Here is an 18093-nt window from a genome sequence, read left to right as displayed (position 1 = left end):
GGTAACTGCAGCATTGTGAACTTCCTCAGCAGTTCCAAGAGCCTCATTGGGTAGACCAAATCAACATGGTATCAGAAATGGGACACAAAGTACATCGGGGTTCGAAATACGTTTGAAAAACGATGGTAGGTAACAAAATTCCCAAAATGAAGGAGCAATATCCGTGACAATCACAGGCAACACACATTTACCGTACGGTAGTGGCATCTTGGATCAACACCGGTACCCATGTGGAGTTGCAATTGAACGACTTTAGCTTCATTTTTACACCTCCGAAAGATCTGGAAGCACATGTAACAGCACCACGCGTTTGCCAAGTTACAACACTATACGACTCTCAGTTTGTTAAGAAACAACGTTTATCGTTCATTTCCAGGCACTTCACAAACTCGCCACGGTACAAGTACGCCGCTGTTATTGAGCGGAATAAAGTAGAACTGCAAGTAAGCCGTCAACTGTTATGTCGATGCTGATTGGTCCACTAAAATAAACTGACCTATCGGTGTAGACTAATCTTTGGTCTGCGGGGATATAACACTAGTAACCCGCATGTATCCAAGTATTGATTGGCCAATGGGTAAGTCTAACAGATTTCTGATGATAATCAGTCAATTTTTTAAATGTTTTTTTCTGATTGGCTAAATCTTAACATTGCGTCAAGCGATACCTCCAATGCTGGAGCGTTTATTTTTTTAGCTGCTAGAGGTCGCTCTTGAATATTCAATGAAAAACCGCATTGGAAATATTACTGCTGTGCCATTCTTTTTTAATCCGCTTGGTGACGCACTTGACACGCAGCGAATTCGAAGAATAAACGATCATCGATTGTGTCCGTCATTAAAGGTGCACATTATCAATGTCCTTGATACTGTACAATGAATCTTCATGAATTTTGGCCTGTTGGTATACGTTGTTATTATATTTAAAGCCAGAAGTGCATATTATGATATGAAATATATTCAAATTTAAGCAATTTGTAATTCCAGTTTTTCCTATTACAAGATTAGAATACGTGACATTTCTGATAAGAATAAGAGGAACATTATTACATACAATTAGGCATCCTTATCAATTTCTTACATCATGGGAATGTTATACTCGTTCTTTTTGTTGACACCTGTATTCCTTTTTTTCTTCTTACAACCAAAGGTCTGTGTGTGTGTGGAATGGGTGTAGGAAATCTCAAGTAATTCAGATTGAAAACACATCTCCAAGTAGACTTAAATCACACAGGTGCCCCAGTTCATCCCTCCTCGCCAAAGCTACTAACCAATTAAAAGTAATGCATTCTTGGCACAGCCTACAAATGTTTTTTGGGTAAGTCTCCAACTACTTTCTTCAGAGCCTGAATGGACTCTAATACTAGCTGCCCACACCAGTCATGCACAAAGACTCCGCATGCAGCAAGTGGTAGAGTGTCCGTGGAAGGTAGCTTAGTAGTTACCGAAACGTCAGACAGGTAAAATTTCTCGAGGTTATGTAATAAGAACAATTTACTAGACTTAACCGGAGACCGATTGGCGTCGAATGGCCAAGTGGCTAGTCTAGCGAACAAGGGATGAAAAGGTCACAGGTTCAATTCCTGGCATGACAGTTTCCCTGGAAAGGCACTTGACAGGACGTTTCTCACTCCATCCAGGTGTAAAAATGGGTACCTGACTTCGGTTGGGGAGGTAAAAATTTAAATACAGCGTAAGGAGAGGGATGGGCTCCACCTTCCATTACCGCACCCTAGACACAGTGGATATAACAACCCACTCCCCCTACAACCTCAAAACGGCAATGCAACTACCTTACCTTTGACCTATCAACCAGATAAAGCTATAAGCTATTCAGGGATCTTTAACATACTCTTTATTATTTCATACATTTCGACAGGTTACCATGAAACAAAACAGTACCTTTCCTTAACAAAGGAATCCACCAACAAGAAGTCAACAATCCTATAGCACACAGTGATAACCTAGTAGTAGTTTTTTTTCTGTCTTTGTGCTTTATACTACATTTTTCACAAAGGCAAACATCAACCAGTATTATACAAGTAATCCTTAGTCATGGTTGAGAAAGTATAGGACTGTTGGAGGGCCAGTACAGAAAAGAAGGTTCTGTCATACATTTAGGTACATAACAGCTTGTTGTGCATAGGTTATACCTTGCATGCTTTAGTTCTTGTACCCCAAAATCTATTCATTTCCTTGTTGTAAGTTTTCAAGAATCCATTCCAGTTTGTCCACTGCACATTTCTTTCAGTACACAGCTCAATTCGGGATAGCAACAGACCTTTTTTTCTTCATCAAATGACTTGTGAAATGTTTTCATTTCAAGACGGTATAGTACAGTACAATATCCCAGTTATTAAACAATCTTAGTGTACAGAGGGGCTAGCAACTTTTTACTGAATGAGTGAATATCTTCTAAAATCAGTGGGAAATTTATGGCAGAACTTGAAGAAAAACAATTTTCTTTTAAGAAATACATACATTTCTTATAGGTCGCATAATAGCTTGCATTTTTATACAGTGCCTCTTATCATTTCCTGTACACAAGTATGTTGGAGAGATAATTTTCACTTAACGTTGCGTTAAATATGACAGTTACGGACAGGCATCCTTCATTTTCTTAAGGTGAGATAGGTAAACAATGGGTATCGGTCAGAACCTAGGGACAAAGACATGATATTTAACAAGTAGGGCAATTGGGGATGAGATTCAACAATAATTGGTGATTATAAACAATGCTTTGCTTTGCAATGTACAACATCGTGACATTAGGAATAATCAACTGAAAGAAAGCCTAGAATTGTATCAAATATTACAGCATCTTTCAAAAGACATGTCTTATAGCTAAGAAAAGCACATATCATAAGACAACTGGTGAAAAATGGCTGTTTTCTACAAGTTTGTGACATATGGAAAATGATTTGAGATATTTCTATGGCCATGTTGTACAGAAAATCTACAATTACATTATACATGTACTCCATGTACATATCTTAGGTCTTTTATCTACTGAAAAGGCAACAACAAAGCTGTAATTTGACATTAAGGTTGGATTTTTTGCATTTATTAATGTACAAAAGGTTCAGAGCTAAATGTGTAAGTTTGTTTGACAAAATGTTGTCATATGAAGTCTTGTGAATACAAAATGTCTGTAAGGGATGAGAACGTGACTCTTTTTCAAGGGCCACACCAATTTAAATTGTCGGTTCCTGTTTTCAGAGTCTGAGGGGATAGTTGGTACCTGCAATGTTTCAGGGAGTGGATATACATGTAGTCAGATGTAAGTTGTTTTTCCCAACCCTTTGTTTTCATGTTGACTTCTTACTACATTGTTACTCTTTATCAAAAAAGTTCGAGAATCTGAAGGAAATAAAATAGTGTGGCTGTACAGATTATGACCAGAATTAGACACAGGGATTCTTCTCTTGTGTTTTGTATGAGGTCATGGACTCTATTGAAACTTGGAAAGTACACGTTTTCTGATGGCTGGTATTTTATTAGACAAAAGTTGAATACTTCTCAAAACATGGCATTCTCCATTGTGTATGAGGCATGTATGTAATTTTTAATGAGATTAATGTAATATACACAGACTTGAATAAAAACAATAAACCGTAGACCACTGTCATTTTGAGTCTTACACACAAAACTTCATTTCCATTTGTGCCTTTGACAGAGCAAAACACTTTTGTACAAGGAAAGGTGGCATGAAGTACATTGTATACATGTTTCAGTTTCTGTAATAAATTGGTTTTGGAATTGGTTTAAGTGTTGACAAAGTTCATTTTCCTAAGATCTTTAAGACCTTGAAGCTCAAGAATATAAAGATCAGGCTTTATGTTGAATTAGATTTGGATACAAAAGCAACTTGATGTTTCCCCCCAACTACTCAAAATCATTGTCATTCAGTAAAACCATCGTTTTATGGGGGTTCTAACATGTGTCTAATTCTGTCAAAAATCTTGGAAAAGCAAGTCCTTTTAAACAGTCTACCAGGAAACTACTGGATAAAAGGTGACGTCACATTCATCCTACAATTCTATCGTCCTAGAATTTTAGAGAGACTTGGACAAAACCAAGGACTTATGACAACCATTTCCATCAAAAGACAGTTGAATTTTGCTTTACGTATCCACGACTTTTCTAAAGAATGTTGTTAACTTCCTGTTGTACCTATTGTAAAATGAATGCAATAAAGCCGCGCAAGCACAGAATGATACAAAAATGTAAGACATGCTATGGCATCCCAGATACGTGGCCCAGACTGTTTTGCAGAATAAATGTGTGATATGTGGAACCCTATTGGTGTACCGGAGACTAACTATGCTACATAATGGTACTGGTTGGAGTTTTCCTTGTCCCTCTCCATGTAATCTCTATCAATAAGACTCTCGATTCTCTTCTTCAGATCTGCAGGCTGGATAAGAACAAGAGAGACAAAATTCATTAGCATGTTAAAATGTAAAACTTCTTCAAGACATGTACAATGTAGGAGTTCTAAGACATGACAATTGTTAACCTTCTCCCTGCTGCCTAACTCTGTAACCAATAGAGAACTTGGTGCCAAACGGCTTCTTCAGCATATAAAGGTAAATAAGAGGATAGATCCATATGAAAGTTTTTAAACAAATCAAAATAAACAAAAAATTGAATACCTCACACCTCTGTAAAATGACTATGTGACGGTAAAGAAATGGTAGGAAAATCTACTTTCTGTATTCTATTTCTTACATAATGGACCTTTAAGGAAAAACCAACCTTGACAGGGAATTTGAGCTGGTTGTACAGTTCGGAGACCAGAAGCGTGTGAGTCAGCGTCTTTCTGGTCTTCATGATGCGGACAATGGCAGCATCGATCTGGTACTGTCTGTCCTGGAACACTCTCTCTGTTGTGTTCACATTTTCCTCTTGCTGTAGGGGTTAACAACACATGTGAATTCAATCAATCAATCAATCAATCAATCAATCAATCAATCAATCATCAACTGGCATTAGGATACAGAAGTATGAAACTGAACAGACCAATCCTGACTGTCCATCACAATTAAATTAGCAGTCCAACCAATGAAAGAATGGCAATTGGCAGTTTGACCAATGAGAGAGTGGCTGCATGTCTGTCAAATATTTTATATTTTGTATTCCTGCATTTTGACAGAGAAAGGGCTATGGAATTGGTCTATATATTTCATTACAGAAAACATTTCCAACATCCACTTTAGAGAATACCGTAAGTTAAACAAACTTCCCCCTATAACAAATTTGACAGTGTCCGAACTTAACACTTTACACATGCATACAGAAAACTTCATGAAATGTACAGTCTTTTATTTCACAACATGCTTCCATGACAATAGAAAACATATGTTTCTGACCGTTTCTTTCATCTGGATCTGGTTAATCTTGATCCTGTACAGTTTGTGTTTGAAGTCGTTGTTGAACTGAAACTGGTCGCCATCCTCAACATCCTTCCCCTGTAAACAAACAAAAGAACAACAAACACATATACATCTCAACTTTGATTATAAAATTTATTACCACCATGAAAAATTGAGGTAATGTTTTGGGTGTGTGTGTCTCTGTGTGTTTGTCTGTCTGTGTTTGTGATTCCAGATATTTTGGTCAGCAGAACCCAAAAATATTTGGTCGATTTTGGACCTCCTGGCGGCTGTCCTTGGTACTGAAGCAGATTCTCTACTGATCTTAAGTGCTGGAAATTCTAGACACAAGTTAACTTAAAATATTTGTCATGTTTGGCGTTATTGTATATTAAGTGAAGCACAAACAAGTGAAATTCACTATTCCTCCTGGAGTCCTAGTACATATAACATACACATTACATTACAACTTGTGGTACCACTTATCAACAATCATTACAGATGTTCTAGATTAGATATAAATACATATTTTCGTAAGTTCAAACCAACCTTTGGAGTTTTGATGATGACCCTGGCCTTCCCACAGGCTAATGATTGTAACGTTCTCCTCAACTCCCCATCCTCTGTGGAAACAGGACAAAGTGACAAGGCAGTTAATAATGTTGACTTAGATTCTCAAGGTTTTGGGTTCCAAACCTTACCAAGCTCCAATGTTATACCTATTTCCTCTGGTGAAAATGAGTACTTAGCTTCTGGTAGGGATGTCCTCTAGAATGGAACGTAAAGCAGAGGAGAGTTATGCTACGAGTATGTCTAAGATTCTACTACACTTATCTAAAAGAGTAGGTATCCTTTCCAGTGTGAGTGGATCAAACCTGATAGCCTGGTCTTACACAGGTTGTACTAATGTCTTCCTTTACAAAAATGGAGTGTTATGCCTAAAAGTTGTTTACTGGTTAAGAGAAACAAAACAGGTGTCACAAGAATGTTATCTTCTTATTTGTCCTACTATTCTCATTAGATTTTCAGATTAGAAGTTATCTGATTAGATTTCCAGATTAGAAGTAAAGTTACATGTATGACTGACCGATGCCTGTGTACTGTTTGATGTACTCGGTAGTGAAGTCGTCTCCATCATTGAACATGATGAGCACCAGGGACTGGAACAGTGACACCTGCAGCTCTTTCTTACCCTGATGGGAAAAAAACAAGTAGAAAATCACATTTACTGGATCGTAGTTCAGCCCAAACCTCGGGGTACGACCCAATCCATTTTCCCCCCACTGCGACATTAAATCACTGCGAACTTAGATGCATTTACAGTTGTATTTTCTTCCATTTTTGGCTCAATAGAAAGTTGCATCTATGCAAATATGGGCAATGGATTTTTAATACAGAGCAAACAACTACAACTTACAAGTACTGTATACATAAACTTTACAATATTATGAGACTGTTAATATCAGGTTGCTAAGTCATAAGTTACATTGAATGTGGACACCCACCGCTCTGAAGTCAGCCCTGAGTACGCAGTGCCCAAGGGTCGGCTGCCACTGTAACTTCCGACCGCTGTGTTTGGCCAGGTAGAACGACTTAAAGATCTCCTGGTACCTCACCATCTAAACAAACAACCAAACAAAACAATCATTACATGTACATAGTGCATTATGTTTACCTGTTCTAACATTATATGTCACTAGAGACGGTTGCATAGTTCTTGACATGAAAACTACATTTCACATTGAGGACTAGCTACCAGTGGACCTTGAGCAGCAAAATATGACCTGCATCTTCAGCATTTATCCCATTGGAACCCATCAATCCCATCATATAGGGGTCTGTATGGGGGTTACTGTTTTGTAACTGGGTTATAAATGGTTCATTACTTTTTTTATCAGTGATGGAATTTTACAAAATTTGATTGGTTTTGTGTTCATAAAAATGTGGTCTTTAAGAAAATGACATCTGCTTCTGCTGTTGAGTACCCCTTTAACATGTAAGTCACACAAGGCTAACGTGTAGTCTTCCTTCTGAGTGTCCCTTACCTCAGGTGGGAGGTGTACCTCCATGGGTATGTATGTGGGCCAGTATCCCATAGTCAGGATGTTCACTGTCAGGTCTATGCTTATGGAGTCCTTCTGATGCTGGATGTGCTGGAAAACAAGTACAACTTTATGTAAATCATGCGGTCACAACATTATTGTTTTCTGTAGAAGATATTCTCCAAATGAAATTCCAGTCTCTACAATTTTTTTAAAATAAATGACAAAAGAAAAACAGTGCTATCACTGTGACAAATTTTGTATTTTAACAATTCAGTCCTATATATAAGGAACACATTACTTCATCAAACCCAAGTGACCACCTCTACATAAAGACCACCCGACCAACGTGACCACTTGTTGGTGCCCCTTAGAAGATAATTTTTCTCATTGACATGACGCCAGCATTTTGAATCCTGTCTATAGTGACCACTTGTCCACATAGACCAAATTTTATTGGGGGCCCTGAGTGATCTTCTAGGGCAGTTTTACATGTAACTGTGCCCTAAAGTCTTAGAAAAATACCAAGAAGAAATGTACCCGCCCCTGAGGCACCGCCAAAAATATTGCAATGATCCCTTTGTATGTGGAGGTTTTTCAAAACACCAAATATCACAATGCAACCTCAGAATGTGAATTCACTAAAAAAATCCTATTATGATCCTTTGTATAACCTACCTCGTCAACACCTTTTGCCTTGTGTTGAGCATACTTGTCCATGAAGAATGACAGAGGTAGACCAACACATATAGAAACACACACAGAGGAAAACACCATACATGTACATACACAGGAAAAAAGAGTAAAGAAAGAAATGGAAATAGACTAAGTACAAACTTTGAAAGCTCAGCGGAAATCAGAAAGGTATGGAAACCTGGCGGATGGGCCAATGTACTCACATAGAGCAAAAACTTTAAAGTGACGTCAGATATGTAAAACAACAGTGGAGTGTGATAGGTTGGGTTACAAGATAGAGTCTCTAACTACAATGTTGAATATGAAGTAGAGAGTATGCAAAGTGACTGATTAAGGTTAAGATTGAAAAAAATAATTTGGAGAAGAAATGATCAGACATGTGTTCATCAAATTTTAATTTCGGAAAAAAAGCAATGCCAAACTTAGAAAGTGTACCCAAAGACAGTAAGGTAGTGGACAAGTTGCAGAAACATTGGCTAGGCAAACTTCTTAAGTTTCAGGTTGTGTTACTTATAATAAAAGAACCTTATTTTTGGACAACCTGCTAGCCAGATGAAACTATCTACAGTTATGTTTTTCACTGTTATCTAAGCCAAATGAAAATTTGAAAATCCTGATTTGTATAAAATTATTTAAAGTTTAAGTTTCCAATTCTTACAGAAAGAATTTTTCTTATTCTAGTTGCTCACCTGTTTGAAGTGAACCATGATGTCCCTGGACAGCTCCATGTCCTTAAACATGCCCTCTAACTTACTGGTGAAGGCACCGCCACACTCTGTAGAGTTAACATGGCATAATGAGACTCAAAACTTTTTACATATATCAAAATCTTTCCTGCAAAAAAGCCTAAGGCAAAACATAGACACAACATTATGTGTTCTGTAGAGCAGGCAACCATGACATTTACCAGGGAAACAGTGCACCCTCTGGGTGTACCATGCAAAAGGAGGGTGTCTAATTTCTTTGTTTTCTTAGTGTAGGGCATCCAAAAGACGCTCTGACACCATGCCAGCTAATAGCCTGCTGTAGAGATGGTGGATAACAAGTTTTTTGAACACAACAAAGCGTTTTATTTAAACCGACGTTTCGGGGACCACTTGTCACCTTCCTCAGGGCAATACTTGGTTGTGTACAAAGAACTTTGTTATGCCCTTTTTTCTCATAAAATATCTATGATATGATTAGGATAATAATGAGTAAACATGGGTATATAATGTACCTTGCTTCAGTTTGGACAGCATGGACTTCTCAGCATCTACCGATGCACTCTTTCCCACCAACAACCTCTTGGCCAGGTCTTTCTTGTAGAAGGCTTCAAACACATCCTTACCTAGTGAAACAAGAGCCTAGTGTCACTAACAATGCAATTTTACACAACAACTTCTTGACTGTCTCTGGGATTTTGTAGATGTTGCCAGGTTAATCTGAATTCCTGTGCAAATATGACAAATTCATCGATCACCATTTCTCATGACACATGACAAAACGTACAACTCACCATGTATAAATCTAAAGAGGACCATGATCTTGTCTAACATTCTCTCCAACTCTTCCTCTGTAGCTTCCTGTGGAAACAATGAAAAAATATGTCAAATCTAAAAAAACTTCCATGGTGCAATCAGCCTTGCAATGGTAAACACCATCCAAACCAAGACTTGGTAGTCCTTTCCCTATTTCAAAATAAAGAGAAAAACTTAAAAACTAAAATCATAAGGGTTTAGTTTACCTGGGTCAAATATAAGTAATCTATGGCCATTTTCAAACACTGTTAAACCACTCTATAACCAAATTGCTGAATAAGATAGGCTTGACTCACCTTGTTTCCTGCTCTCAGCTTGGAATCCACATATTTTGCTGAAAAACAGATTGAGAGTGTTAGAAATCTTAGAGTTAGAATTATACGGTAATTGCAAGTACTGTGCTGAAAATTTTTCCTCTGAAATTTCTGTAAAACATCCTTTTTGGCACCAATAACCCAATAATGCATTCAAACCAAACGAAGGCAACAGTCAATATTTAACAATAGCTTATTATCTGATGTTGTTTTAAATCCTGTATTCTGCTGTAAAACAGGATACTAATTTAAAGTTTGTAATTTCATCAGAAATACCTGTACAGATCTAATTCAAGGTGGCAGTTATCTACCATCAACCCTAGGTCCTTACCTATAGCTGTGTACCTTAACAAATTTTAGGCACAGGAACAGGTTTATTCACAGGTCCGGACCTGAACCCGTACCTAAACTACTTGTTCAGAAAACGCTAGATTTTCAATAAGGACAAAGGCATGTTTGAACTGGTAGCAACATAATATCTAATTGTGCTAGGTATCATTTTTATGAAAACACAGATGAAAATTCGACTCCGGCCTTTCAAATGTGTTTTATGTGCTGGAGTATAGTATAGATGTGGCTTTAGTGCACTGCCACTGTAATTTCATAGTAATTTTATCTGTCAAAGTGGCCATCCCCTGAGTCAGACTTGACCTGATTAGTACCGGTCCAGTACCGGTCCACCAGGGTTTAGGTATTTTGGACCTGTACCTAATTGATTGTACCTTGAACTGTATTGGTACAGTGTACCGGTACGCAGCACTAGTCCTTACCTATCAATTCTGCGGGCTTGTTGAGTCTCTTGTTGATGAACGTCTCGAAGGACTCCTTCATGGTGTTGATGAACTTCTCGTTACTTGAGAAGCAGCTCTGCAGGATGTTGTCCACCTTGTCCTTGAAGTCTAGCAGCTCCTGCACCATGGTCTTGTCCTTCTCTGGGTTGATGACTATTGTGGAGCCAAACGACTGAGGAACGTGGGACAATGGACATAAGTAAACATTGTATAGGAACGCAGGGTGTTCGAAAATTTGTTTTTCCAGAACCATCGTATAGAGTATAAAGTAAAGTAGAGTAGAAGGATACTAGTATTCAAAAACTTGCAGCTAAAAGCTTGTGTGTTACGCCGAAGGGCAGTTATAACGGCTAATGGGTAGGGATTTAATTTCGTGGTAGTAGAATGCACAGTCATCCAGTAGAACCCAGCTTATCTTGCTACAAAACGTCCAAGAAATGTGCTTTAAAACAAGTATGGAGTGTACTGTAAATGCAGAAATGTTCGCGGTGGTTTTACGTTCACGGTTGTCGCGGCGACTGTTTCATCGCGATTTTAAAACAACCGCAAACATTTTTGTCCAATGCTGTAGCAGTATGTAACAATAGCACTGCCGCAAACTTAAAACTAACGCGAACACTCAATTTTCCCCTTAGCGCGAAATGAAAACCACACGAGCTTAAATGCATTTACAGTATTTACAGTGTTTTGAGATGAAATTTGATGTCCTTACCTTGATGTAGTCTCCCCAGTGCTGACACAGAGTCTCCAGCCCAGCTTTGACTCTAGAGAACAGGTTGTACAGCAGCTTCAAGTCATCTGTTCTGTTCTCATCCAGCAGCTGGTGCAGACCCTTCTGTAGAATATTACCCAGATGTTCCCCTAACAGTTGTTTCTCTACACACGACACTAGTGGCTTCCTGTAAAAGAAAATACATGATCATTGACCAACTTGATCTGTATTATTACTATCATTAGAATCATCATAGTTATCAGAAGTAGACGGTCAGCTTCTGAATTTTTGTTGATTCTCAGACTTTGTAACAAAATTGTTGAGCTGGAATATAAAAACAGAGTCCAAAGAGGAAGCCTGTGCCTTGGCACACAATTTTTCAAGAAGTGAAGATGATCAGATTTAATTTTAATCTCTGAGTCAGCCCTCTGTTTCCATACTGTCTTAACTTGCATTTTACTCAAAATTTGTGAGAAACTCCAAGAAGTTAATTGGCACGGCCTCATGTATACCCGACACCGTGACAAGACCATAAAAGGGAAGGAAAAATAAGTATTCTGCCAGCAAACAATACAATGGCCATTAGGTATGATGATAGTAAATGCTGAAGCTGTGTAAATCAGTACTGACTGTGTGCTCTGGTCCATGTAAAACATGAGTCTGTCCTGCTCCTCTTCTAGTCTCTTATCCACATGGTGAAGATACTCTGCAATCTGGGAATAAACAACAGGCAAGCTTTTTGATATTCTCATGACACATTTGAGGAAAAGCTGAATTTTGTTCCGTCACAAAAAATATATGCATCAACATTTGTGGAGCATTCTAAATACATGTACTATGATCATAAAACATTTAACATTTTACTAGTACTATAGATTGAATGATGCAAATAACTTGTACAGACCTCTCTCTCCTGCATCAGTCTCTGTCCCTCGGCTGCGTACAATCTCTCTGTCTCTTGCAGGAAACGCACCTCAAAGGCCTCCTTGTAAATCTAAAACAAGATAAATGGTAAAGAAATCATTAACATATGTACATGTTTATCTAGATACCATGTACTACAAGTGGCATACTGGTAAATAGTTAGCGATCCCGTGGATTAAATTCCATGGATCTGAATGTATTTGTTTGTTTGGACTGCATACCTGGTAAACCGCCTTAAGGCATAACACACCAGGTTTGTACTGAAGAATACAAGCTGTATATCCAGGCAGATTTATTTGATCCACTCACACCTGAAAGGAACCCTGCTGTTTTTGATAAGTGTGGTGTTTCTTTAACATGCTCTAGGTGTGGCTCTCCTCACACATGGGACCTTCGTTTGATGCTCTATCTGAGAGACATCCATAACCAAGGCTAGGTTATCATTTCTACCACATTAGCTAAGTGAGGGAGTTAAGTGCCATTCCAATCAGGGCACAATGCCAACAGGACAAGTCAGGGGACCCAGGATTTGAACCCAGGACCTCTGGGTTCTGGACCAAACACTCACCATTATGCCACTGCAATGTTGTTATCTAAGCTTAAGACAAAAGAAGCAACTCATAGTGTAGTGTAGCAAACTAGACATAGAAAATGGCTGCTTCCATACCCAGGGCTCGAAATACTGGGTGCATGTGCACCCAGTGCACCCAATTTTGGAGCTGTGCACCTAATTTTTTACTGTGGGTGCACTGGTGCACCCAAATATTTTCGTACGGTTTAATGTGTAAAGGTATCACTGCACACTAGTAGACAGCATATTCTTGACATCTTAGTGTAAGAAAATAATAAAATCTTTGTTGTAGTACTTCTTTAAGATTTTGATGTTAGAATTTGAGTTAATCTCGATTTTGAAAGCTTCAAAACTGCGTGCCGAGATTGCGTGCCAAACGCGCATGAAGAGGAACAGTAAGGTGTGTCATTAGGTTTTGCTTACAATAGTTATATTCTACTCTATTTTATGTGGTGCACCCAAAGATTTTTTGGTGCACCCAATTTTTTAGGTTGGGTGCACCAGTGCACCTATTCCCAAAACTGAATTTCGAGCCCTGATACCTGTAGGTCTGACAACATTCCCAGCAGGCTCTTGAGCAGACTGCGGTCCACCATCTCCCCGTTCCGTTCTCTCTCGATGAGAAGCAGGAGTCCGTCCACCGTCTTGGTCTGTACGGACGTGTCGATGATGATGTGCTGACGGAACAGGTCCAGACCCATGTCCCTGGAGAAAGTACACAGGAAAGGAAATTAGAAGGCAAATGAGTCAGAGCAAGATCCACTGCAGTACTGTAGGAAGCCTCCAGGAGGCCCATTCTTGAACTTAACCTCCGTCCCCTTGATACCTACCCACTCACCAAAAATCATTAACATTCATCAATGACATCTTGAGTTATGCTGTCTACACCCCACCATAGCCAAACCAAAAATATAACCTTCTGCCGAAGGTAATTGTACATGTAACTTGCACTGTACTGTAAATCTTGAAACTTTTGCGGTAGCTTTTATCTTTATGTTTTTTGCTGTCACCTCTTCACTGTGATTTCATGTCATCGCTAATACGTTTCCCTTGTATGACTTCTCTACTACAGAATTGTTCCAACAGTGGCCGCTGCCAAAACATCCTACTGCGAAATAAAACCGACACAATAATAAATGAATTCACAGTAATTCACAACTCTATTTTGCCCTGCACCGCAATTGTCTATAAAGAATATAAGGTAATTAAGGGCAACTATAGCCATGCTGGCTGTACACGGGACCAGTACAGGTTATAACGTTAAGGCAGAAGTGATGATAAGAAATGCCAGTGCAACTCCAATTTAGTACACTGATTAAATCAACACACTTACCAAAGAGATGATACCATGGAGTTCTGTAATACATAGGTTCTATCCAGGAACAGGAAGATGCTACGGATCATAATCTGTAGGACAAAAAATATGTGATCATACAAAAATGTAAATTTAAAGCTGTTAAATTTCATTACATTCTAGATGTAACAAAAGTTGCTGTATTTTTGTTGTGTCAATAAAGATTGTTTGGAACAAAATCTAATCTGTCATTCATACATTTTGAATAAAAATCAACTGTACATACATGTACATACAATGTACACACAAACACATTAGTGGTACGTAGAAGTGCACAACAGATGAACGGATACCCACCATTTGTCTACAGTGATCCTGCCAACATTTGTTAATCTTCCTCAGGAACAACACACTGTCCAGCTCATCAGTAGGGCAGAAGTCAAGGACAACTTCAAACAGTATAAAGTTGACACTGGCATAAATGTACAGTAGGAAAATTCTAACTTGCTCCTATTTTGCAAATTCTATGAAGTGCTAATAAAGAGGATGTCAAATGTATACAGATTTTACAGGAATTCGTGCAAATGATACAGAATTGACACAAATTTTACAGAATACATGTGCTTAAACTAACATAAAGTGATAATCAAACAATTTTGTTGAAAAAACTACTTTGGCACTCTTACTTCTGCTACCTTGAAGTAAAAACTGCTTCTAACAACAGTACATGTATTTATGAGGTCATTGACTTCAAGTAGTCTGTTTAATGTCAAATGAGTCACAAATCTTGGCAGTACAGATAGTTGAACTTTGCAGTTATTTTTGCAACATTTGACATGATGTTGTTGATTACATTGGCTAATATGTTGTCCAATCCATCATCATTTATTATCAGGCAAAAATCCAAAATATGTAGAGATAAAAATTTTCTCCATTATCTAGTATTCGGTTTCAAAGATTTTTGCTTGGCAAATTGCAACAGGAACACAAGTAGCAGTCCAGGAACACAAGTAGCAATTGCATCCAGTTCCTTTTCCCTTTCACATTCCAATCACTGATAAGTGTTTTTGATAAGTTACCTTGTTTTCTCTGTATAGTTTTCTTATTGTGTGAAAATGTATACATGGAAACAGAAAAAAGAGCTATCTACCAGAGGTAGCACAAGCCATAGCTTTTCTAGAACACAAGATATCATATCCGGACGTTCTGCTGCAGTACCACGGAAAGTCGCCAGGAGGGCCATACTGGACATTGAACTTAGTCTTCCCAAGACCTACCCATATGCCAAATATCATTACAATCCATCCAGAGGTTCTTGAGTTATGCTGACCACAAATATCATCTGAAAACCCAAACAGACAGACACAAAGACCAAAAACAATACCTCGATTTTACACGGAGGTTATAAACGTTACAAAGGATATCCCTGGTTGCCCTTGAACTGTGTGATCTGGTGCTTGATGTGCTCTTCGCACACGACCTTGAGGGAGTCGTACAACATGACGGCCATCTTGTGAGAACACATGTTCTCTACGGCCTGGTACAGCTCCTCCAGGCTGTACTTGATGGACGTGCTCTTGTGGATGGCGTCCACCGCGCCCCTCAACTTCATCCATGTCTCCTCTTTGTAGTTGTCGTGTAGCTTGGGTTTACCTTAAAATGGGAGAAAAATATAACTTATTTACTTTGTAAACAAGGTGTCCACATCAATTGTTTATGTACAAATGTATTTGTATCTATATCTACAAACAACATTTGAATTTCTTTATATGGGTTGTATTGACATCTACAAAAATTAAGAAATGGTGGAAAACAATGACAGCTTTCTGACAAGCATGCAAGGATGGACATGGCGATGATTAAAAACGATGCCATTCTCTCATGATTGAATGCAACTTTATAAATCATAGGTCTGACAGTTCCATGTTCAACCAACTAGCATAGTGGGCACTGGCTCAGTGGCTCTGAAGTAATTTTCAAAGGACCAATATTTGTTGTTCCAACTTAATTGAAAAAAAAAATCTGTCAATATTTTCCTTTCTGCATTCCTTTGCAGTGATTTTGGCCATTCCTGCATGGAAGCTCTACCTCCAGGGCTAGAAATATTGACCTGCAATTTGCAGAAAAAAATATTGAGCTTTCTAGATTGTTAGTATTAACATAGACAAAATTTGTTTTAACAATGACACATGCTGGAAAACTGGTTGCAACTCAAAGTTGCATCATGCTTGTTTGTTTGTTGGTATTGCATACCATGTAAACAACCTCATGGCACAACACACCAGGTTTGCACTGAACATTACATGCTGCATACTTGCACAGATTTATTCATTTTGACGTTTCAGTGACTGTACATGTATAACCCAGTAGATTATGATAATGATACACTGGCCATGGTAGTTGATATAAACAAATGCATATATGGATTTTCCAACTGAGCACATGCCATCAAAGTAATACATAAGTGTATGTGGCATGCGAGCTGTGCACTGACAAAAAATACATGGTTCCGACTTTGTTTCGTCATGCATTTGTTTACATCCATCTAGCATAACACCATGATGCTCCACACTGTTTACAGGGGCAACTAGCATCATCAGATTTACAACTTGTTGACATGCATAGGCAGGCGGCCAGTTAAGTCCAGAATATATCTGTGTTTTCTCCAAAACACTCAAAATCCTTGTGAAGGCATTTTTTTTCCTGAAACAGAGATGACATCCTCTAGTGGCTTGGTGACATGTGACACAAATCCGCACGTATTATTACATAACTTGGACCTACCTTTGAAATTTTTGATCACCAGTTTCTTGGCCGTGCCAGGCTTGCTGTTCGCCAGGGAAGAAGCTCTGTTCGTCAGGCCGTTACTGCCGACCAGAGCAGAGAAGTTCGGCTTGCGACTGTTGACCGATTCGTCCATCTGTGAGCTAGAATGATGCGTAGGATCGGTGTGACAAAAATCAGTGTCTTCCTGCTTATGTCTCTTCAAGCCGGCCAAACCTTGACGGTTCTCTCCCGAAACTCGCCGTTTTCTCTGGCTCCTTTCCGTGTCCTGCTGGTCGTGGGATGCCTTCTTCCTCGTCGCATTTGAAAAAGGCATATAACCACACGATTAGACCGTCTAGCGGCCCAGTTTTGAGGGGAACAAGGGAAAATGTCGAATTTTAAAGATTTCTGGCCTGACTCTTTGTTGCAGGCAGATTCCAAGATGGCTGCCGCGCGCAGAGGCTGCTGGGATAGCACTGCGGCATTGTGGGTAAGCACTGCGGCAAAGACCTGGCGACAACCCAACCAAGCAGATGCGTGAAGTTTATACGCGATTTTACAAGGCATTTGAATATGCAGGTGTAAAGTGTCAATGTAGGAATAGACGCAAGAAGATTCAAGCACACTCTTCTGAAGTATAAGATTCGATACAGGGCTCGAGATGCTTTTCTCCCTGGTACTTTTAATATGAGAAAACAAGTTGACAGCCATGAGAAACAATTCTTTAACCCTATAATTTTGCATAGCTGAATATATACGTATATCGGAGAAAGAAAAATCAGGTTATGATTTATGGAATATCTCTTATAGACTTATAACGTACTGAACGACCCATTTCAATATTACATAGTGTATATGCATATTGATCGTGCCATATAGCTTTTTGATAAATTTGTAAAGTTGCTTTTTATCACATATATTTCACCGGTTAGGTTAACGTTAGTAACTGAGTCACTTGCGTTTCGTGAACGCCTTTAAGTGATCTTATTTGTGCCTCAGTTACCACTTGTATTGTACAGCTATCAGGCTAACCCTTTGTAACAACATTCGGATAGTTGAGTAGCCATGACCGTATGCTTTTGATGCTAA

The 18093-nt window shown here is 38.7% G+C and overlaps 1 protein-coding gene across 3 annotated transcripts; it reads right to left on the bottom strand.

Moving 5' to 3' along the window:
* Positions 1 to 1831: 1831 nt before the first annotated feature.
* Positions 1832 to 17473, bottom strand: LOC136422424 (cullin-4A-like). 3 transcript variants are annotated; one of them, XM_066410194.1, is made up of 22 exons: positions 17023 to 17473; positions 15663 to 15891; positions 14596 to 14665; positions 14278 to 14351; positions 13487 to 13649; positions 12354 to 12443; positions 12080 to 12162; positions 11450 to 11636; positions 10717 to 10909; positions 9929 to 9966; positions 9611 to 9677; positions 9332 to 9442; positions 8802 to 8887; positions 8316 to 8327; positions 8095 to 8127; positions 7420 to 7527; positions 6880 to 6993; positions 6462 to 6567; positions 5924 to 5997; positions 5372 to 5470; positions 4758 to 4910; positions 1832 to 4416 (listed from the first exon to the last, which is right to left on the bottom strand). In XM_066410194.1, exons 1-22 carry the CDS (start codon positions 17336 to 17338, stop codon positions 4321 to 4323), a joined length of 2502 nt encoding a protein of 833 aa, XP_066266291.1. In that variant the 5' UTR covers positions 17339 to 17473; the 3' UTR covers positions 1832 to 4320. The 3 variants fall into 3 exon arrangements, with proteins under 3 accessions (XP_066266291.1, XP_066266292.1, XP_066266293.1); XM_066410195.1 differs by lacking the exon at positions 8316 to 8327; XM_066410196.1 differs by lacking the exons at positions 8095 to 8127; positions 8316 to 8327 and having other exon boundaries at positions 17023 to 17472.
* Positions 17474 to 18093: the final 620 nt, after the last annotated feature.

The sequence above is a fragment of the Branchiostoma lanceolatum genome, chromosome 17 (genome assembly GCF_035083965.1).
Source record: "Branchiostoma lanceolatum isolate klBraLanc5 chromosome 17, klBraLanc5.hap2, whole genome shotgun sequence".
In the NCBI taxonomy this organism is placed as follows: Eukaryota; Metazoa; Chordata; class Leptocardii; order Amphioxiformes; family Branchiostomatidae; genus Branchiostoma; species Branchiostoma lanceolatum.
The sequence above is the reverse complement of the archived record's forward strand: the minus strand, read 5'-3'. Positions and strand labels throughout refer to the sequence as shown.